Source organism: Muscardinus avellanarius, assembly GCF_963383645.1.
Source record: "Muscardinus avellanarius genome assembly, chromosome: 2".
Lineage (NCBI taxonomy): Eukaryota > Metazoa > Chordata > Mammalia > Rodentia > Gliridae > Muscardinus > Muscardinus avellanarius.
Window position 1 is genome coordinate 39,064,434 of NC_137787.1, and position 23,249 is coordinate 39,087,682.

Genomic DNA, 23,249 nt, shown 5'->3' on the forward strand with positions numbered 1-23,249 from the left:
GAATGAAAGTCCTTTATCTAAGATAGTCTCATGTATTTTAAATATATACTAATAATGTTATGGATAATTTTATATCTAACATTTTTCATCCAAAATGTTTTTTTATCAAAAGTAAAATGAATTATCATCTCTGGTGGGGGTAAATTTTATGGATTTAATATGTATTAAATAATTAAAGGGTCACCTAAAGTTTACACAAATACTGGTGGCTATCAGAAAATTATTTGCATCATAAATAATACCACCAGAAGGAGTGAGCCTAATCAAACCCTGTATTTTGTCTAGGGTTCAAAATTATTCCCATCACTTTCCTTTTCTCAATCACTGCTCAAGGATACCCTGATTGCTAGTTTTCCAATTTTATTTGTTTATTGGAGCTTATTTTTCAAAATATTAAAAAGCTGGGAGAAATGAGGATTTTAAAAACTAGTGTTACTTCCCTGGGCCTGGTTTATTCTAGTAATCAGTATTTTATCTGACCCTGTCTGATCTAGTCTTGCAAGATCAAACGTCCTGGCCAGCAAGCAGACAGTAAACAAAGCCCATGAAGGGTTTCGGTAAACACAAAGATTAGATGTTGAATGAAAATTAAACTCCTTGAACTGGTCTTCTGTACTAAAGTGGTTAAGTGGGTTGTGATTAAAAGAAATAAGTAATTATGATCATTATAGCTGAAATGATATAATGTTACCACATTTAAAGCACCTCTTGTACCCAAAAATGATTGTTGTCATTTACAAAGTGGTGCCTGGGAGTTGAGTAGCAAAATCAATGTCTCCCGACCTGGTTCCGTAAGGCAGCCCTTGCTCAGCCATGGTGGGATCGGTGGTCAGGACAACGCCTTTAATCAGCTCTCCGTACTTCTGCCTCTGCTGTTGTTTAGCTCTGAGGAGGTAAAAGTAACTCACTCTTGTCTACTTAATTCTCTCAAGTCCGGAAAGAAATGTACGTTCACCTTCAGGTCTAAATGAAGGTGTTCTGCAAGGAAGTCTGTCTGCTCTCAGTCTGTTATTCCTTGTTGAAAGTAATACCCGTATCAAATCATTGAATTTTGCATAAATATTGGATTTCATGAAAATAGAAACATCACTTCCACAGCAAGCATTTTCCATCTCACTGGTTTTCCAATGTTTGGAAGAGCCTTGGGTACTTTCACGTGATGGTCACTGATACATACTTGTCAGTCACCTTAGACCACTTGGTCTCTCACCTAGAAGCTTATGGTGGCATCAGCAAGTGGGAAAATGGTGCCGCAGAGTGCCTGGAGCAGGGCCACATGGGCTCGTTCCTGCTTGGGCCTTGAGAAGCTCATTCTAACTGTGGTTAGGTTCTTTGGCCTGAATATATTCAGTCATAAGTGCAGAAAGAAGTGTGAATAATAATTCATTAATAATGTGGTGCATAGATGAAAGGAAATGAACTTGGGTGTCACCTATACACTGTTTATAATACTGTGTTAAATACAGGTTGACAAAGAATGGGAAAATGGTCCATATTCCTCCCTTTCTCCCAAGCTCACATCCATCTATCTATTGACATCCATTATACATAGTTAAGGACATATATTTCATCTTTTAAAATAAGTTTGAGCATCACTTATTTGCATATTTATTCTTTTACTTATTTTAATACTGAGGATTGAATCCAGGGTCATTCTCCTCCAAGCTACACCCCAAGTTCTTATTTATTTATTTATTTATTTTATTTTATTTATTTATTTTTTTGCAGTACTGGAGATGGAACCCAGGGGCATTCTATTTTTGAGCTATACCCCCAGCCCTAATTTTTATTCTTTATTTTGAAACAGAGTCTCATCGAGTTGCAGAGAGCTTCACTAAGTAGCTGGGGCTGCCTGCGAACTGCAGTCCTCCTGTTTCAGCCTCCCAAATGCTGGGATTACAAGCATGGGCCACCATGCTTGGCTATTTTTAGTTTATTTTGAAATAGGGTGTTGCTAAGTTTCTGAATGTCTTGTTTCCGAGGCTGGCCTCAAACCTGTGATTTCTGTCTCAGCCTCCCAAGTACTAGGATTATAGATGTGCACTACTGTGCCCAGCAGTAAGCATCTCTTATATATCTCTCAGGATTCTAAGGGTGGAAATATAGTAGGAAACATTTGGATTTCTTGGCAAAAAAAAAAAAATATATATATATATATATATATATATAGTACATATATATATGTACTATAAATATACAAAAAATATATATACAAAAATATATATATATATATATAGTACATATAGTCACAATTAAATAAGTGATTTTAGTTAAACAAATATTTAGTAAGTACTTTTGCTACATGGTTAAAAGCAGTGAGAGGCAGCCGGAAACATGTAAGATGTGGCCCCTACTTCTAATTGTGTTGCTCTCAACCCAGTAGGAGAAGCATCCCTAAAAATAAATCTGGAAAACATATAACATTGGTATAAACTAGTGCAATGGTAGCTGAGTGTCACGTTTGTGGGTTGTGAGGTGGTTGGAGAGAGACCTCCCACATGAGTTATACCTTAAGAACAAATGGAGTTTTGAAGGGAGGAAAGGCAGAGGGAGAGTTTTCACGCAATTGCATGCCCATGAATATAAGCTTAGATGTTCAGAAGAACAGGGCATGTTTAGAGGTTTTCTATAACAAATGGGAGTCCACTTATTATGATCCTGTAATCGAACACTTAATTCAGAATGGCTGAGATTCTGATCTATATGTTAAGTCAGTGTTTTCTGTTACTATACTACATATCTAAGATAACAGCTTATAAAGAAAAAATGCTTATTTTAGCTCACAGTTTTGGAGATTTGAGCCCATGATTGGTTGGCCACATTCCTGTTGGGCCTGTGATGAGGCAGCATCTCATGGCAAGAGTGTGTGATGAACAAAATTGCCTACTTCATGGCCAGGGAGCAAGAAAGAAAGGAATTAGAAAGGTGCTGGGGTCCCCATATGCCCTTCAAGGACAGGCCCCCAGTGACCTAAAGATTTCCCACTGGGCCTTGCCTCTGAGAGGTTTCACCACTTCCCAATAATGCCACTCTGGGAACCAAGACCTCAACACATAGGCCTTTGGGGGAATGTTTAAGATCCAAACTGTAGCAGTCAGTGAAAATGAAGGTCAAACACAGCTGGTATGGGAATGGTGGTGCCATCAAACATTTGTAAATGCACAGAAATAGTTGTGACCTGGCTGGAGGGGGTGAGCATTACATTGTCACAGTGGGGACTTACATGGGAAGGCAGAGCTCGTACTTCAGGGGGCTTTGGAACCCAGTGGAGGCATTGCGAGGATCACTGAAGATTTTCCAGAAAAATAGTGATAGAATTTAAAAAGTTAAAAAAATATCATTCTAGAAGCCATCTAAAGCTGTGTGTGTGTATGGCAGAGAGAAAGGCAAGTGGGAGGGTGGAGGGAGGCATGTGCACCCCGGAGGACATGCACAATGTTGATGCTTTAGCTGTAACATGTGGAAGTGATGGTGGGGAGGGACAGGAGGCCGTGGCTTTGGGCGGCAGCAGTGTGGACGACAGGAAGCTGCCCACGCAGGACCTTCAAGCAGAGGAGTCAGTGAGCTTGCTGAGAGCCAGCGGGGGCATAAGAAAAAAAGGAATTGGTGGAGAAGCTAGGGATTTGCGCTTAAGTGACTCTTGTTGGTTTTGACAAAAATAGGACATTATGAATGAAGCAGAAGTTGATGATGTGGGCAAATAGGTAGAAGTGTCCATTATGCCATTCAGGATGGGGAACCAGAGACATAAGGAAAGGGCTAGAGAATACATTTTGGAGTCATATTCTGGTGCCATGAGATGGTTCCAGAGGAGCATCCTTAAAAGAGCAGAGTGGGATAGGAGAGGGTTGCAGGCAAGTCTGGAGAGAGTGAGGTGTGGATGTCAAGGGAAGAGGGGCTACAGTGAGCGGGTGTTGGCAAGGGTGCCAGGAAGAGGCGCTAGGGAGAGGAGAGGCAGGCAGGAATGGCTTTGGGGGGAGCTGCTCCCCTGCTGTGCAAGACAGGAAAGCAGCCTCCAAGGAAGGAGGGAGTGGAAGGAAGCAAGGAAGGCAGCACCGCTGGCAGCCAGGGAGAAAGCTGCAGGTAGCAGTCAGGCTGAGCGGGGTTAGTGGGGAGGAGGTCAGGTGAGCCTGCGCAGAGGAGGGGAGAGGAGTGGAGGCCAGAGGCCACTGTGCACTTTGTCTTTGAAAGAAAGAGAGCTCTGGATGTCTGATTCAGAAAGGGAAAGGTCAGGCCAGGCAGGGTAGTACACAACTGGAATCTCAGTACTTGGGAGTCTAAGACAAGAGGATTGCAGATTAGAGGCAAGGCTCAGAAACTTTGAGAGACAGTGTTTCAAAATAAAATATTTTTTAAAAGGGAGGTAGCAAGCCCCTGGGTTTAATCCCCAGTACAATAAATAAATAAATAAATAAATAAATAAATAAATAAATAAATTGCTGGGCGTGTGGTGCATGCTTGTAATCCCTGCACTTGGGAGGCGGAGACAGGAGGATAGTGCTGGTTCGAAGCCAGCCTCACTGGCTTAAGAGACCCTGTTTTCAAATAAAAATATAAAAATAGGTCTGGGAGTATAGCCCAGAGGTAGAAGGGTTTCCAGGAACCCCAGTACCACCAATCAATCAATCAGTCAATCAATCAAGAGGTATGTATGGAGGTAGCTCTCAGAGGTAGAGGGAGGGGTGATGAGAATGAGCAGCCCTGAGCCAAACTGGGGCCTTGAGCATCCCAGTGAAGGGGGCTTGGACACCTGATAGAGATGCTGGGCAGTGTCTGTTTGGGAAACAGGGGGGGAGCAGCAGGGAGTTGAACTGAGGGGACATGGTTAAGGATTTTTAGTGTCCGGGTTCCTTGAATTTTCAGTTTGCAGTGCTTTAGATTTCTTATTTTCAGATTTCCATTTTTCCTATCAGAAAACAAAACCAGAAACTCAAAAACAAAGATAGATGTGAGGCTTCCTGACCAGGAATCTACAAAACTATGAAGTGAGTCTTTAATAGGAAGACCAGGAAATGCTCAGCTCATTTAAAACATGGTACAACCACAGGGACATTCTTTTCTTTGGAGAAACTAGCAGATTAAAATCAGAGATATCTCTTGGTTTCTTAATTACATAAAGATTACTAGCTGTGTTTCTTAAGGTGACTAACAGAGTTAAAGTCTGGAAGGCACTTTAAGCCCCTAAAGTGCTCATAGCTCTTAACCGAGAGTGCTCTGTGAAATCCTACTGCCTCATGAGAGACAGTCCCTGAACTTACAGTTTGCCTGACTGATGGGTGGCAGGGACTTTCATTTGTCCTTTCAAGAACTTGAGCTTATCTGACCCAGGGGTCCTGAGCTCCCAAGAGACCGGCTGTGAATGCAGTCATCTAGAGTAGTCGGGCTGAGTTCTCTCTGGGCCTCTTAAGCCATCATCTCCTTAAGTTCCATGTATCATAATAACTTTGATTCTAAGTTAGTCCTTTGTCTGGACCAAAAGCTCCTTGAAAGAACATGAGGAAGGGGAGATATCCATTTCATATTGTCCAAAGTGCCTTGTGAACATGGCGCCTCGAACCTCATAGGTACTTAGTAAATACTAATAGAGTGAAATTTAGTAGATGAAATTATTTCAGTGAATACATTTAGAACATTTTATTTTTGTCTACATTATATTGCAACAAATCATATTATCTAATTTCTCAATTGAGAGAAAAAAAGAAAAAAAATCATTGCTTATTTCATGTGGAAATCCCTTTAGCAAATTGGTATTCAGTTACAATGATTTCTCTTTTTCTATTAACAAGTTATTAGACTAAATATTTAATAATAGTCCTACTAAGAGAACAGGAATACCTTTATTAAATAAAAATTAGGGACTATTTATGCTAAGAAACATCCGTTTGAAGTTTTTTCCAGCTAGTTTACTGCATATATTTTTTTAAAAAAATGGTTCCAAACCTTTCAGTCCTATAAAATCAGGGAGACTGGGCTATGGAAAAGAATGAATCAAGAGTTGATTGTATTGACTAACTTTTCTCAATATGTTAAGTTAAAGAATTAATATGCATAGAATGCCAACTTTAAAGGGCAGAATGCTTTTAAAAATAGTGGTAAGTTTCTACAATGTGTTTTTTTGCATTGTGCTAAATTTACCATAGAAATATAGCTTTAGATTAAAATAAAGAACAAAAATATATCATTTGATGTGTATTCACCTGTACAGTTAAAGGAATACTTGAAATGAATGATCAGTGATATCAAATGAGATAAAGTGGTGCAGAGAGTAGAGGGTAAAGGTGAATAATGGTCACTTTTTCCATGGGACATAATGGGCCCTGTGAGCTTTCATTGCCAAAGAAATTGAGGTGTCCAGGTTCCAGTTGCTTTACTGTGAATATATATGTTTGTGTAAAGTTTAATATGATGGAAAAAGGAAGTTGATAATAAGGGGAAAATACACCTAAGAAAACCAGTCATAAGGTATATTATCACAATGCCGGCTGGTACACCCGCTTATGGAACGAAGTTTTATTAGGAGTTAACAAGTTGGCTCTGAATATCTTGCTTTAGGCAGAGATTTTGCAAGCAAGTTCTCAACCCAAAGACAAGTTCTCTTTAACAAATGTAGAAAAAAAATCTTTAAGTTTGGTAGACCTAAGAGGCTTAGCTCCATCCCCTTTTCACTTCAGTTCTTTAGACTCCTAAATATTTCTCTTAATTATATTTAGTGAACTCTTCTGCCCTGGTGGTAGTTTTTATTTTTTTAGTTGTTTGTTTGAATGGTGTTAGGTTTATATCTGATAGAGATAGCATATTAGCCTTGGCTTCCGCAGTAATGTTTGTCCATGTCTGTGTTAACAGAAAACTTTTTATATAATAAATTGATTTTGTACCTGACAGTTATTGAATGGAGTAGAATACATTAGAAATACTTTTTAGTGCCTGGACATATTCAATATTGGCTGAAGAAATGCTGTTGCATTTTGTTGGGAAATTAGTGTTATGTGTACATTTAGAAAAGAATTTAATCCAGTGAAAGTCTTTGGGGGGACAGTAGGATTGTTGAGTGTTAATGTGTAGCCCAGATCAGAGAGAAGAGTTAAAGTAGTATCAAGTGAGACCATATGGATTTGCCATTTTTGTGGCTCAGAATTATGATAGCCAGTTTCATATAGTTCAGTCATATGTGAATGTGCTGTGATTTCCTGAGGCTCTCCAGCTCTTAGCATGCCCTGTGAGTCTGTGTGCCACAGTTTATTTTCTATTGGTTACCTGTTTCAGTGAATACTGCCTATTTATAGGATTTGTGGAGTCCTCGCAGAGCCTTCTGTTGTGTGATTCATGTCTTTCATCAGTTATGTTTGATTCCATGCCGATGAACTCATTTTAGGACAAAAATAAAAGAATGAGAGGATTCATAAGAAGGAATATATTTAGTGTATATTTGTGTTACAGATGAGTAGAATGGATTGCTACTGAACTAACAAAAATAGGTATTCTAAGGAGTTTCATTATCAATAGAAATGTACTTTAAATCCGAGACAGAAGTTATAGGTTCACCGTGTATGTCAAATAGTTAAACTGTCTGAATCAAGAATGTAGATTGGGTTGTTTTTTCCTCCATTTTTTTGTGCTTTTATTTATCGTAGTCTTGCAACATAATGTAGATCATGTTGAAAATGACAATTTTGCACAGGGCTCTTGTTCCCCCCACCCCCTCCCCATTCCCCTCCCTTCCTATACAGAGTACCCAGATGGACATTGGTATATATTCGCATGTATACACATAGTTTATGGTAGTATTTTTATCATTGAATCTAAGTGTTCCTCCACCCCTGCCCTTATATCTCCTCCCTGACCCCCCTGAGGTTTCTCCTCATCATCTGGAGTCTCTCATATCCCAATTACTCTCTAGCCCATACATATTTAAGAAAGCATATGACCCTTCCCTCCCTTTGATTGGCTAATCTCACTTTACATAATGTTTTCCAGGTCCTTCCATTTTCTTGCAAATGATTTAATTTTATTTTTGTTTATTGCTGAGCAGGATTACATTGTTTGTATTTCCCATAATTTTGTAATCCATTCATTTGTTGATGGACACCTAGGTTGGTTCCATAGTTTAGCTTTTGTGAATCATGCTGCTAGGAACATGGGTATGCATGTATTACTGTAGTTCTCTGGTTTCAATTAGTCACAGGTAGATCGGGTTTTTTAAGTTAATACTGCTCAGAACTTTGTGTCTAGAGCCTGGCATCATTCCCGGCACATAGTAGTTGATTAATAAATATCTTTCTCTGAATTAAAAGAAACAAAATGTAGATAATCCTGGCAGTGACTAGCTAATTCAACTGTTTAGAAATCAGTGGTTCCACCACTTTGAAAACTGATCAGGCTTTTAAGTCTATGTCATATCAGATTTACAAGACATGTAGTAGAGATATCAAGTTGATCCCTTCCCTTCAGATAATTCCTCTGGTTATCTGGGACTCATGTCACAGGTGTAGGTACCTACCACATTCACGCGTGTACACATCCATACACAGAAAAAGCAGAATTTGTCTTAAAGGCTCAGTCCTGACTCAAGCCCTATAACTATTAAAACCATGTGCCCCCAGTATGGTTAGATTAAGTAGAAACACAGGCCTTCCTTAGGGCCCTAAAGATAAAGACTTAAAATTGTTCCTTTAATTCTTATCCTACCTTTTATAGGTATGTGACATCAATTTTTCTGAGCTTTGGCTTCTTCAGTAAAGTAGGGATGTTAATACCTATGTCATACAGTTGTGAGAGCTAAGTGACAGACAATAATGTACAAAGACTTGAGCTCAGTGCCTCGGCTATTATGTAAATGGTAGGGCTTGGTGGTATCTGAAATGTCAATATAATTTAAAAGAGTTGTATTACCCTTACAGATATGAAAATTCCTGTGCTTGTAATAAAGTATTTTCCCCTAAGGGAAATCCATTAAGAAGTGCTTGTGAAACATTTAGTGTCTGAAAGCTTGACTAAGTTGTGCAGAGAAAGAGAGAAAACAAAACAAAAAACAAGACAGACAGTAGTTTTCATTGGCCACATGATTTGTTTGTTCTACTTATAAGGCTAGAACCAGCAGCCTTACTCACTTTAAATATTCCTAAATACTAATCTGCATGCAGACAGCTACCTGACCTTGAACAAGCTTTTTAACTTTCCTAGTATTAGAATTACTTTTAAGATTTGTTTCCTTTAGGACTTGGAGTGCTAGAGCTGGGAACTTGGGGAAGACGTTTGGATGGCTAATGCAATCCTGTGCTCAGGATTATCTCTTCTTTATACTCAAAGATTTGAGTACCAGTTAGAAATGACTAATCTTATTGTTAGCTTTTCTACCAGGGGCACCAAAAGCAAACCTATATCTTCCTTACCCCCATAGAATCACTTGCAGACAACTTTCAGAGGTTGAAGAAATCACAGAGAACTTCTGCAAGAGAAGTTCTGGGGAATACGAGAGTGTTACCTTATTAAGGAATCCATTAGCACTCATTCATGCTAATCCACTTACATTAGCTTAAGTATCTTAATGGCTTAAAGAAAAATCCATAGGTCAGAGATCCTGTACATTTTTCATTGCAAAGCCTTTTACCCAATTCATTATTTTCCACCCATTATAACTATAGACAAACTCCAAGAACTGTTTAACAAATGCAACTGTGTTAAGGTTTGCATGAAAACACCAGGATCATAGTTTTAAAAATATAACCAATCTCTTTAGTAATACTGATAAACTTGAAAAACCATTGCTGCTATAGCCATCACACAAACTACTGTTGCTTCTTGTTCAGATGGGGAATTTCATAGAGATGTCTTAGGTAAGTCTTAAATTCTTGCTATAAAATCAAGAAGCAGAAGCAAGTATTCAGATAAAGAGTTGTTTAGAAAATAGTTGCAGTAATATTCTTTAGCATGCTATTAGATAAGTTACCTAGAAGGCACGATAAAATCAATTTATAGGTAATTCTCAAATTACCCAACTAGTTCCAACCCAGGCCTTAGAAATCTCTTTGCTCTTCTCTCCACCTATCCTGTGCCATCTTTCCGTGGTTGACAGGCATCGGTGCCAATTAGATGCTTTTCCTTTTGCTCAGAAACCTTCAGATATTATATTTTGGGGCTTTTGGTCATTGGAGTATATTTTGAGCATTGGGATTTTATGTCTACTTTACATAGCATCTCTAGCAAAAAAAATATATATAATATATAATATATATATATATATATATATATATATATATATTTTTTTTTTTTTTTTTTAAGTACTGGGGATGGAACCAAGGGGCATTCCACCTATGAGCTAAACCCTCAGCCCTATTTTTTATTCTTTATTTTGAAACAGGGTCTCACTAAGTTAAAAGGGCCTTACTAAGTAGCTGAGGCTGTCTGCAAACCACGATCCTCTTGTCTCAGCCTCCCGAATGCCATGATTATAAGCATGTGCCACCACGCCCAGCTATCTAATAAATATATTTTATAAAATGAATGAAATTCAACAAAGGGAAACACCAAATTGAAGAGGAAAAGTTATATGTTTTTAATTTTTAAATTTGTATATACTTTTATTTGTACATTTTAATCTCATTACATAGTAGGGACGCACATGCATACAGTACTTGGAGAGCTTACCCCTCATCCTTCCTCCCACTTCCTCCCTCTCCTTTCTCATTCATGATAGTGAGGTTGACATTGGTAATTTCACATATTAAAGTTAGGACATTTTTTAATATGCACACATCCACTGGAAAACAAAACAAACAGATTAAAAAAAGTCATTTAGCTGTATATGGTGAGGCACATCTATAATCATTACTTGGGAGGTTGCTACAGGAGGATCATAGGTTCATGATCAGCCTCAGTTTCTTAGCAAGGCCCTTGGAGACTTAGTGAAACCCTGTTTCAGAAAAAAATAGGGCTAGGCGTATAGCTCAGAGGTATGGCCTTGAGTTCAGTCCCCAGTACCATACACACAAAGAAACAATGATAACAACAACAGTAGAACAAACCATCAAACATTTGTTCTTAAAATACTATACAATGTTTTCCTTCTCTCCATTGGTTAATATAAATGTAGCTTATATTAATAAAAAATTAAAATTTATATTAACATGTTAATATATTAGCATTTATATTAATATAAATGTTAATATAAATATGCACTTAAAGCATGCTCATTGCTTGTTCATTTTGAATTTTTAAAACTTAAAACTAGACGGGCATGGTGGTGCCTGCTTGTAATCCCAGTACTTGGGAGGCTGAGACAGGAGGATCGTGCAAGTTCGAAGCTAGCTTCAGCTACTTAGTGAGGCTCTCAGCACCTTAGTGAGACCCTGTTTCCAAATAGAATATAAAAAAATAGGTCTTGGAGTGTAGCCCGAAGGTAGAAAGCTCCTGGGTTCCATCCCCAGTACCACACACTAAAAAAACAAAAACAAAAAACCTTTAAAACTATATGTAGTATTTCTATAAATTTTATTTCAAGAGTTGTGATATTGTATCATTTTGTCTCTCATCTCTTCTCCTATTTTCTAAATGAGCCAGAATATGAACTTTTACACCTTGTCTGGAGAAACTGGATAGCAGTATACTCCCACATATATCATAATATGTATAATTTTATTTAAAAAATGAGTTAAAGTATAGGGATTTGTTTTCAAAAGTGGTACAATATAGCATGGCATAGTTACTTGAACCAAAAGAAAAGATTAAAGTTCTTTAGATGAACTTTTGGAAATAGTAAATTCATCAGAATGTCCTAACAAAATAATGTGGAATATGCAACTTTATCTCTTCATCAAAATTATACAAATACTTTACCAAATTAATCCTAGTACTTTAACAAAGACCTTTCACACAAATAATATTTATCACCTAAATTTTACTTGTAAAACTCTGAGTATTTTTCCTGATAGACCAGAGAACCTCATACTTGCTCAAGGCCCTAAAGCAAATCAAAGTAGAATCTGGTCTTGAATATAGCTTTTTAATAGCAGGTCCAATCCATGTTTCTTTACTATAACATGATAATTAATGAAAGATAGTTACATATAATATTACAAAGATGCTTAGATACATTTATCATATATTTAAAATTCAGTAAGATTAAATCTTCAGTGTTGAGGGGTTAGATAAAAAAATGGAATACAATGGTAGTGTCTAGTAAATCTCAAAAGACAGCAACATTAAAGCAAAGATAAAAAGCACAATGGTTCTGAAACTTTAACATACATAAAAAATCATCCGTCAGTTACAAGTATCTGGAATAATCTGAAAAAAATATTAAAGCAAAGATGACAGAATATTGAATTCTCAAACTTTACCTCATAATCAGTTGGAATCTCAGCACACATAAGAACATTATGAGACTCGGATTGGAGGCCCATGAATCAGTCCTCCCTTCCTTCCCTCCTCTCTCTACCTCCTCCTTCCTTCCTTCCTTCTTCCATTTTTTGTGTGTGGAAGGGACACTGGGGATTGAACACTTGGGCATTCTATCTCTGAGGTACACTCTCAGCCGTGTTTATTTTTAATTTTGAGAGTCTCACTAAGTTGCTTAGGGTCTCACTAAGGTACTGCATACTGGCCTTGAACCTGTGATTCTCCTGTCAACCACCAAGTAGTGGGATTATAGGCATGTGCCATGATGCCTGGCTGTGACTTGGTATTTCTATGTCTTCCTGGTGATATGAATACTGAAGGGCCACACTCAGTATCTCTGACAGCACAGACCTGCACTGAGTGTGTGTCTTCTAAGTGTTGACTGCATTAACTCATTTAATCTGCATAACGTTCCATCATTGTAGGCAAAATGATTAACCATATTTTATATATTAAGAATAAAGCACAGGCACATTAAGAAACCTGCCAAGGTTACACTTCTACCAAGTTGTAGAGTGTTGGTGTTCAAAGCCTGGCAATTTGGCTATAAGGTCTCTGGTTGTAACTATTATACCATGTATCTTTCTTGGAATATGAAAATATATTTACCCAAAATTGCAATAAATAAATTATAATAAAATGAGTTAAGTGTCAGAATCTTGGCATTTAAGACATGTATACTTATATATATGACATATATACATATATAAAAGACAATATTTATATACACACACATATATATTGAATACATATTATCTATATATATTGAAAATGTTTTGCAGTAACCTTAAATATATACATTTATATCAGAAATTTGTCATGTTTAAACTAAATCATTGCTTGGGTTTCCTGATTTATGTTAAAACTGCTTGAAATTTAAAAAAATGGTTTTGGAGTAAATGGTTTTCAGTTGTAATGCGAATGACTCCCTGGGGAGGAGTATAACTTTCTGTGAACAACCAGCATGTTGGCCAGCAGTCATGGGCATCTGAACAGTCATGGGTCCTCCTGGGTAGAGCATCAGGTGTGTGAACTTGGTAAGGCTTCAGGAACCCCTAGAATACTAATACAGCGCAACCAAACCCCCTCCTATTTTGGAGTTATGTGGAACCTCAGGAGCATAGAGGGTGTGTGGATAATAGTGGCCAGTTCTCTCAATCATGGGAAGCTTAAAGAACCTGAAGATCCTCTGGAACTCCGAGTTTTTCAGAAAGCTGAGCAGACTCCATTCCTGACCATTCACCCAGAAAGCCTTGCTTAGAGGCTAGAGGAGCTACAGAAAGCCTCACAGCTACTAGGCATAGGAGCATTTCAGCCCCCTTTGGCTTGATTCCTCAAGCTGTGTCCGGACTGGGGACATCCTAGGCACGCTCTCCTGCAGGACTTTGGCCACAGCAGAATCAGTTCACTGTGAATGAAATTGCAGCTCTGGATGCAGTTCCGTTTTTAATGTTTCTTTCCTAAGTAGCATGCTGACTTCATCTAGAGAATTTTCTCTTGTGAATGGGAACATGGCTTTCCCTGTCAGAAGCAGCACTGCCTTTCATCCTCTACCTTTTCCAAGGGCTTTTGACCTATTGCTGAGCATTACAGGGACATGATGGGCTTTTAGCGCCAACATTTTCTCTTTGGTTTTGGTTTGGTTTAAGACAGACTTAGCATGATGTTTTCTATCTCAGTGAAAAAGCAGAAACAAAACTAGGCACTGTGTTGGTCTGTTTTTCAGCCATCAGGACTACTTTCAAATTATTTAGAAAAAAGTTAAAATGGGTTGAAAGAGGGAAGGTAGGGGGAGGGAAGAAAACTAAAAACAGAGAGATGAGAGATGAGAGAGAGAGAGAGAGAGGGAGGAAGAAGAAAAGGAAGAAGAAGGAGGAGGAGGAGGAGGAGGAGGAGGAGGAGGAGGAGGAGGAGGAGGAGGAGAAGAAAGGAGTGAGAGACTAGAAGGGAGGGAGGAAAGAGAGGAAGAAATAACAAATGTCCAGGCTTCATTTTCAGTTGCAGTCTGGCGCATTCTAATGCTTTGCCTGCCTGCCCGCCCGCCCGCCCTCCCTCCCTGCCTCCATGCCTCCTTCTTTTCTTCTTTTCTCCCTTTTGATGTGATTTGAGTCTAAAACTATTACTCTGATGTTATTTTTATAAGAATGATAGCAGAAATAAATGAAAAAGGTTTCAAATGAGGCAAAACCTGTGCAAACTGTTACCAGAATCCTAACCTGCCTTGGTTCGTGGAGGTGCAGCCTGGTGATGTGTGTTCGGTCCTTAGGCACTCTTCAAGTTAGGTTCATGGGCGCCCCCCCCCCTGCTCCAGCTTTTTAGAAGTATAAGCCCTGGATTTGATTGGTAGTGTTCAGATATTGAAAAACATAAGGAGTGTCTTTAGTCTCTTAGGTAAAATTTTGAATACAAGCCACCTATTGCAGGACTTGATTATCAAAAAGGGTTTGTTTCAAATTTATTTCATTTTAGAAATCAAATCAGTTCCAACACATACAGATTAGGAGATATCATGTGAAATTCAGATTTTCCATAAAAATTGGAATGACAATACACTAACAACACAACCAGCTGCACCAAGGTCATGGCAGCTCCTGTCACAGGGCAGGCAACTCTCACTCTGCCTTGTCTCTCCCTGGACGTTGTTTCTGGTTGTTCCCTACCTGGATGGGTAGCATCCACATGTCCAATCCTTCACTGAGGTAAATAAAGCAGTCTGTAGGGATGTTTCCACGGTTATCATTCTTAACAACATGAATTTATAAGGATCCAAGAACTCATAGAGATAGGACTAGTTATTATGCATGAATATAAAAGAATATAGACTGATATTATTAGGACTCTTTTTGAACCAATTTATATAGATGTCATGGAGTCTGAAATTTACATTTAATTAAGCTGGATGGTTAACTTTTGGTCAAAGGATGTATTCTATACAGGAGTAATTCTTTTTTTGTTTTGTGTAAATAGCAAAAGAAGTCAATAAAACTTTTGCTTACTAAGTACCTGAAAGCATAATTAATATTTGTACTCATCTTTACTTTGAATTATCAAACAAACAAGAACAAATCAGGTATTTACCTGAGGCCAAGTGTTTCTGTCTATAAGTCATGATGACTCTGGGAGAAGTTCATGGTTTCTTTACATCTTCTTTCAATAAGGAAATTACAAGAGTAATTCCTGTTTGATGGAAACTGTATTAGATTACCTTATCTGAAGGCTCCTGACCATTTGCTTGGTATGGTTTTAAGACTATGTACTTTAAGGTTTAATTAATACAATGATTGGAAAATGTTTGCTTTTTGAGGAGAAGATTAAAATAATTTGTTTACCTTGAACCTTATGAAGGAAAGGTAACACATAAACTAAATGAATTACATTGAAAGGATTAAGTTAGAAATTGAAACCTTAACGAAATTTGAAGTAAACTTTTGACTTATTTGGGAGTTCATAGCAAAGTTAAGCAAAAATTCAGTTCTTTAGAAAAAGGAAGAAAAAAATACTGCAGATATCTAAATATATTGCGGTCCCAAGATGTGAGTATTCACCTATTTTTCTCAATGAGAAGTTTTAAATAAATGAAGCTTTTAGACATGTGAACAAAATGGAGACATATATACTTACATTTTTAACATGTTAATTTACTTCCACAAATATATTTTAAAATCACATTACATAAGATATTAACTTAGAAGCACTACTCTTTTACACTTCAGTTCATTGATTAGTTTCACTCACATTTTTCACATGTGACTTGGCACTGGTATCTCTGTCATCACTAATTCTCCTGTTTTGAGTAATTTTACCCAGTTTTCCCATACCCATCATTTCTGCCTAAAATTTTTAAGCCTCAGTATTTTTTAATGAAAATATGATTTTGTCAGTACAAACTATATGCTAAACCATAAGCAGTATTTGTATGAGAGAGGGACAGTTATTTTAACAAATTTGTCCTACAAGTGAGTACTTTTGATCTCCAGCATGTAACCACCTAGAAAATTGCCTCTTGAAGTTAGCTTTGATCGACTTTTGCATAATCATATCAACACACATAGTTGTAATTACTCACTCTGTGGAAATTTGCTGTCAAAAACTGATTGCTTACCCGGGCGTGGTGGCGCACGCTTTTAATCCCTGTGCTTGGGAGGCGGAGACAGAAGGATCATGCAGGTTCGAAGCCAGCCGCGCTGGCTTAAGAGACCCTGTTTCCAAGTTAAAAAGTATAAAAATAGGTCTGGGAGTGTAGCTTGGAAGTAGAAGGGTTTCCAGGAACCCCAGTACCACACACAAAAAAAAAAAAACCCAAAAAAAACTGTTTAGTTACACTTAAAACTAATAATAATGGAGTTGATATAGCCTAATATATTTTCTCCAATAATAGCTTTATTTTAGACAGTAAAATATTAAATACAGAGCTCAAATCAAGATTTGACAAGAGGTGCCTCTACCTCTCCTGAGTAGTAATCTTGTGGGAAGAAAATATTTTGCCTTATATTGTACATCTATAATAGTAATATTCTTTTCTTCTCTTTTAAAATTATTCTTTAAATCTTTAGAACAGTATAATAAAAACTGAATAAAATATATAATCTGGAGAAGGGGAGAACCATGATTAAGGATCAACAAATCAAAACCTGGTTCTTTGAAAAGATTAACATGATTGACAAAGTGCTGTTAATGTGAAATTTCTTCTTATCTCAGTGTGTATCACAATCACTAAAATGTCCATTTCTTTTAAAAATTATTTATTGGCCCATTATAGCATGCATAAACATAGGATTCGTTGTGATATATTTCTACATGCACATAATTTAAAAATTATATTTGTGTGGAAAACTACTGAGTCTTAAAAAATTTTGGCAAGCCGAGGCGTGGTGGCGCACGCTTGTAATCCCTGCGCTTGGGAGGCGGAGACAGGAGGATCACGCAGGTTCGAAGGCAGCCACGCTGGCTTAAGAGACCCTGTTTCCAAATAAAAAAAAAGTCTGGGAGTGTAGCCCAGAGGTAGAAGGGTTTCCAGGAACCCCAGTACCACCAAAAAAAAAAAAAAATTGGCAAAAATTATGTGTACTGGAAAACTAGGTGAGGTGATCTCAGTATCTCCCTTCCTGCCCATCTCCTCCCATCTACTTCTACTTTACTGGTTTCCCAGTTTTTTGAGATCCCTTAAATATCCATTTCTTAGAGAAACATTCCTATAAAAATAAAGCAAATGAGACAATAAGTAGATGTACTATGCAGTAGACATTTTCTATGACTATTTCCATAGTTGTATAATAATATTTATGTGAGATTTTTATTACAAAGTGGTCATTAATTAAATAGGAGATGTTTCTTGACCTTTCTTAATGACCATGTACTACACTATTAACCACAAACTACTGAAGATAAGAATAGACGGTGCTTTTATTACCAAGGATGATAAGTGAGAGAGATGATTGAGCTAGGAAGTATGAGAGGATTTGGAATTTGGAATAGATAATGGTTTCTGTCTTGGCTATTCAATGAAATGCTCACTTTAGAAAATCTGAGAAAGTTGAAGTAGAAAATGTTTTTAATTTCATATCTTCTGTACAAAAACATATTATTAGAACATTTTCTAAGAATGAATAGCGTACTTTTACTCTAGGGCTTCCAACTTTGTATGATAAAAAGTTTATATCATTAATATACCCAAATATGATACTTTAGTACTCCACATATTATCAATAAATTATAACAATGAAAATAATGATGAATTATCATTTTTATCTCTTAACAGTGGAAAGAGTGGAACGAGAAAACCTTTCAGACTATTGTGTTCTGGGCCAGCGTCCAATGCATTTACCAAATATGAACCAGCTGGCATCCCTGGGGAAAACCAACGAACAGTCTCCTCATAGCCAAATCCACCACAGTACTCCAATCCGAAACCAAGTGCCCGCATTACAGCCCATCATGAGCCCTGGTCTTCTTTCTCCCCAGCTCAGCCCACAACTTGTCAGGCAACAAATAGCCATGGCCCATCTGATAAACCAACAGATTGCCGTTAGCAGGCTCCTGGCTCACCAGCATCCTCAAGCCATCAACCAGCAGTTTCTGAACCATCCACCAATCCCCAGAGCAGTTAAGCCAGAGCCAACCAACTCTTCTGTGGAAGTCTCTCCAGATATCTACCAGCAAGTCAGAGATGAGCTGAAGAGGGCCAGTGTGTCTCAAGCTGTCTTCGCAAGAGTGGCATTCAACCGCACACAGGTATGGTGAACTTTTATCTTATTGGTGGTTAAGAATATTTTTATTATTGCATTGCAATTCTTTGGGGATTGTAGAAATAAAGATCTATAATTTCAACCTACATGTCTTTCCTCAAAAAATGTTATTTAAAATGGTGTTCAAATTTATACTATAAAAAAATAAAACAACTTATTTTCTAAAGCCAGAATACAGACTTTTTAATCTGGAATCATTACTGTATAGTTCCTCACCAGTTACATTCATAGTTGACTGAAGATAAATTATTCATTTAAAAATTCAATAATGAAAGTATGGTTTAAGAACTATTGAAATATTCAATATTCTCTCATTTTGTATTCAATTTATAGGATAGTGTGTTATTAGGAGCATAAATTTTTTTCTCTAATGTACAAGCAATCTTGATTGTTTTATAATAAATAACCTAATTATCAATATCTTGAACTTTTTTCTTTTACATTTTATTTTAACCAGTTTTATCCATCTTTCAAAACACATAGCCAATGATAATAAAAATTATAACAAGATTAAAAAAATAATGTTAGAGATGGAATTGTGACATGTGTTAATTCTTTCTTATCTCTAAATATTTTTATGTATTTTAGAGCATGGATCATTAGATTAATAATTATTTAGGCATGAAATACTATCACCATTGATACATGCGTGTCCTTAATTAATTATTTTTAGTAATGTAATAAACATCTGTGAACATACTACCCAACTGAGGACCCAGAATACTACCAATGATTTGGGTCTGTGTTTCTGCTTCACGCTCATCCTTTCCATGTACTTGTCCCCGGATATACCTTGATCTTGATTGAATATGTGATTAGATTCCCTTGGGTGTTTAAAAAATTAGTAAATATTAGTAAAACTATACATGCCCAAACAATCAATTGTTTATCTAGTTTTGAATTTTATAAAAATAGTATCATTATATCATAATTTATATAATTTTTATGAACTCCTTTAAAATGTGCAAATTAGATATGATATTGATAACAGGCTATTGACTCCTGTTTTTAATGTCTTAGAAGAGTTGCATGCTAATATAACATTAAATAATAAAAGATAAACAGTTTATTTATATGTGTGTTATCTTACTGAGGGTTGCTTATTTGAAAAGATATTTTCCATCAGTGGTCTTTAAATTGGAATGTACATCGAAATCACCTGCAGGGCTATTAAAATACAGATTTGTAGGCTTATCCCAGAGTTTCTGATTCAATAACTCTGAGGTAGGACCCAGAACATTTTATTTCTAACAAGGTTTGAGATGATGCTGATACTATTGGGATGGAGAACTATATGTTGAAAACCACCAATGTAGCCCCTGTCTGAGTAACAGAAAGGTAAAGGTGCTTCTCCTCATAGAATCTAAGGATCTAGTAGTGAGAAAAATGTAACCAGATAACAATATTGAAAGATGAAATATAGTAAATAACCTAAGAGAACCTAAGTCATGGCTGCAGTGGAGGTTCATGGTGAGTTGAGGGTAAGGAATGCTTTCAGGAGAACAGATGTGGCGAGTCTTCAAAAACACAGTAGGTTTAGCTACCCTGCTAAGTGCAAGGCAGCAAGCTCCAAGTCTATGCAGAAGCAAAAGCGGTAGGTGGAACAACGTAAGCAGAGTAGTAGGCTTCCAGGGAGCCACACTTTGATGGTTAACCTAAATTGAACAGGCACAAATGGAGAAAAGGGGCATTTTAGCTAAGGGAACTCATAAAAAAAAAAAGATTGAGTCAAAAAATGTGGGACTAGTTGGTAGTTTATAATAGAAAAGATAGTAAAACTTACAGGTGGCAGGGGACACAGATCAGAAATATCTTGGAAGCCATGCTAAGAACTTTGAACTTTAGGCACCAGAAACTATTAACAGTCTTATGTAAGAATATGCTATGATCCAATACTTAGAATTAGATCTTAGAAAGCAAGAGGTTAGGAATATAATTTCATTTAGGAGACTGCCATAACTATCCAGGTAAAATGTGGGGCAGTTTTGAAGAAGGCTAGTACAGTGGAGTGGAGAGGATGAAGTCGAGAAGCACTGTGGCAATAAAATGGACAAAAGGGTGTGACTGAGTAAAGATCATACCACAGTTTGAGCCTGGTGACTGAGAATAAATGCAAAAGTATGAAAAGGATCAAAGAAGATATGGAAAGAGTGTTGGAGTAAGGTTACAGTGATTGTTTTAAATTGGCTTACTTTGGCCTTGAACTATTGGCAGATTTCTAATAAACATTTGCAACCACTATTAAAAATAGGAGTTTAGTACTAAGATAAGTTGTCAGGGATACAGCAAGAGATGAAAACATTTTTTTGCAGGGCCCAGGATTTAGAGTCAGGGGATGGAAGTGAAGGAACTGCCATCAGTAGCAGCATCAGGAAAAAGAGAAGAAATGCCAGAAGAGCTGGGGCTGGTTGAAATGGGACAGGGAGACAGTGGTGAGTGGAGAGGACTGAGTATAATTACCATAAGGAGAAGCTTGAAGCTGTGCCATAAGATTTGGTGATTACTTGAGAAAAGTCTTTGATAAATTGTATAGTTCTTTGACAGTACTGGAGATGAGGGCTGGTATTTAGGATTTAAGGGGTGAATTTTTTTTTTTTTTGCAGATTACTTTTTCAAAAATTTGGTGTTGAAATTAGGGGGCTAGAGGCAGGTGGGCAGATTAAATGTGATAGGGAATGAATTTGAGATTGAAGGATTCATGAAGTAGTCTGGGCCTCAGCTGAAGTTAAACAGCTTGAACTAGTGAAGGAACCAGCCTTTGTGGTTTGGTAACAATCTTCAGCAATGCTACACCTGCTGAATGGAGTAGGGAAGAAACAGAGTGGGATCATGTGAGGTTTAGGGCTGACATATTAGGTATGCAGGAGAACAAGAGAGGTGAAATCTCTTGCGGCCTTGGCTCTTAGCTAATCTATCCATTCTAGCAGTGACCAAGGCTGTTCACATCGCTGGAAAATGAGTTCAGAGAGAGCCACACATGTTCTAAACATTGCTCAACCACTTTTCTCTTGTTACTCAAAGTGCTCATTTGTGTGTCCATAGTTATCTGGCCTGGGGTTATGAAAGGTTCCATCCTTTTGAGCAGATCTGTTGCATGATGCTACACAATACAAACTGGAAAGATGCATCCTTTGATGCTGCATTTTTTTGCAGTTCTCTATGTATGTGTTCTTTCATCTATCATTCATGTGCATGAATAGGCACTTCATGCCGAGCCAACATTTTATTGCCTGGTTATGTATACAGCTCTTTTGGCTAAGTATAAAATTGAAAGCATGGATGTATTACTTTGGATTTTAGAAGCAAATACAGTATATGTTTTGCCTAAATAGCATAAAGCAGAAGAGAGTCCCACATGAGACAAGACAAAAGACAGACCATCTTGGTGAGAGGATACATTTGGCCAAGGCGTTCCACTCCTGGAGGTCTGTCTTCTCCCACACAGTTCTTTTTGTCTCTTTTTATGGATTAATGATTTTTCTTTGGCATTGCCATCTTTGAAGTGCCAAGTTATAAAAAGTCTAATTGAAGCATGGAACACATTTTATTATTTTCCTCCTGCCATTAAATTTGTAAGATGGCTACACCCAGAAAGAAACATTCACTTTCAATCAACATGAGCTTGAGTTCATGGGCCAGCCTTGAGGATATCAAATGGAAACTGCATAGGAATGTATGAGTATTTCCTTTTAAAATTCTGCTTTTAATTTGGGAAAGCTTTTCATCCCTCTGGGATCATAACCTGTTGTGTATAAAGCCCGACCTAATCAAGGTAGATGGTATTGACAGAATGACATAGTTTGAACTTGAGCAAGAGGTCAGCAGGCAGATTGTTTTTGCTGTGTATACTATAGTCACTAACAGCAAGACCAGGCAGCTGGTTTTACCAGCAGCACTGTTAATGGAAAATACAGTGTACTGTGTCCATGAAGCCAACCATGGATTTTCCAAATGGGAATGCTTTTTTGAGTAGAATAAGGCATTTATGAGTGATATAATAATTTCCCAGCTATAGTAAACAAAATTATTAATGTTATAGATGACATAAATGAACTGTTAATCTTTGATTAGAAAAGGATCTTAATATTATTGTTCTCAGAGCTAAAGCAATTAGATGATTCATTTGGTGGATACTTAAAGTCAATATCTATCTTGTACCCTGTTGCTTTACTAACTTGTAGCATATCCTCATATGCTTGAGTATTTTCCAGAAATGTCTCTTGATATCTGGTACTCATTTATTATTAAATTCAATAAAAAAGCAACTTGATGCATTTTGTCAGCCTACAGTTAGTATTCTTGGATTTGTGATTGATGATTAATTTTACTAAGAAGAAATCTAGTGTGTGTGTGTGTGTGTGTGTGTGTGTGTGTGTGTGCGCGCTTGCATGTACTGAAAGTATATGCAAATTTTTATAAACATATCTAGAACTGTAAACAAAAGACTGCATCTACCTACTAGTTTTTTATATTTAAAACTTGTAGCAAAAAACTCAACTTTATAATAATAGCACTTAAAAATGCTAGCTCTTCAAAGAGAAATGATGTATTACTGTGTGTGACTGATCCCAACACCATTGTACCATTTGACAATGTATAATAACATTAAGG

The 23,249-nt window shown here is 37.1% G+C and overlaps 1 protein-coding gene across 2 annotated transcripts in view; it reads left to right on the top strand.

Moving 5' to 3' along the window:
- SATB2 (SATB homeobox 2) overlaps nucleotides 1–23,249 on the top strand; it is a gene marked incomplete at its 5' end in the record, with an annotated part of 179,088 nt that overhangs the window by 87,610 nt on the left and 68,229 nt on the right. For both annotated transcript variants that reach the window (XM_080719979.1, XM_080719978.1), the window contains one exon: nucleotides 18,152–18,624. In XM_080719979.1, coding sequence (XP_080576105.1) covers nucleotides 18,152–18,624 — 473 coding nt within the window. The remainder of the gene's footprint in view (nucleotides 1–18,151; nucleotides 18,625–23,249) is intronic.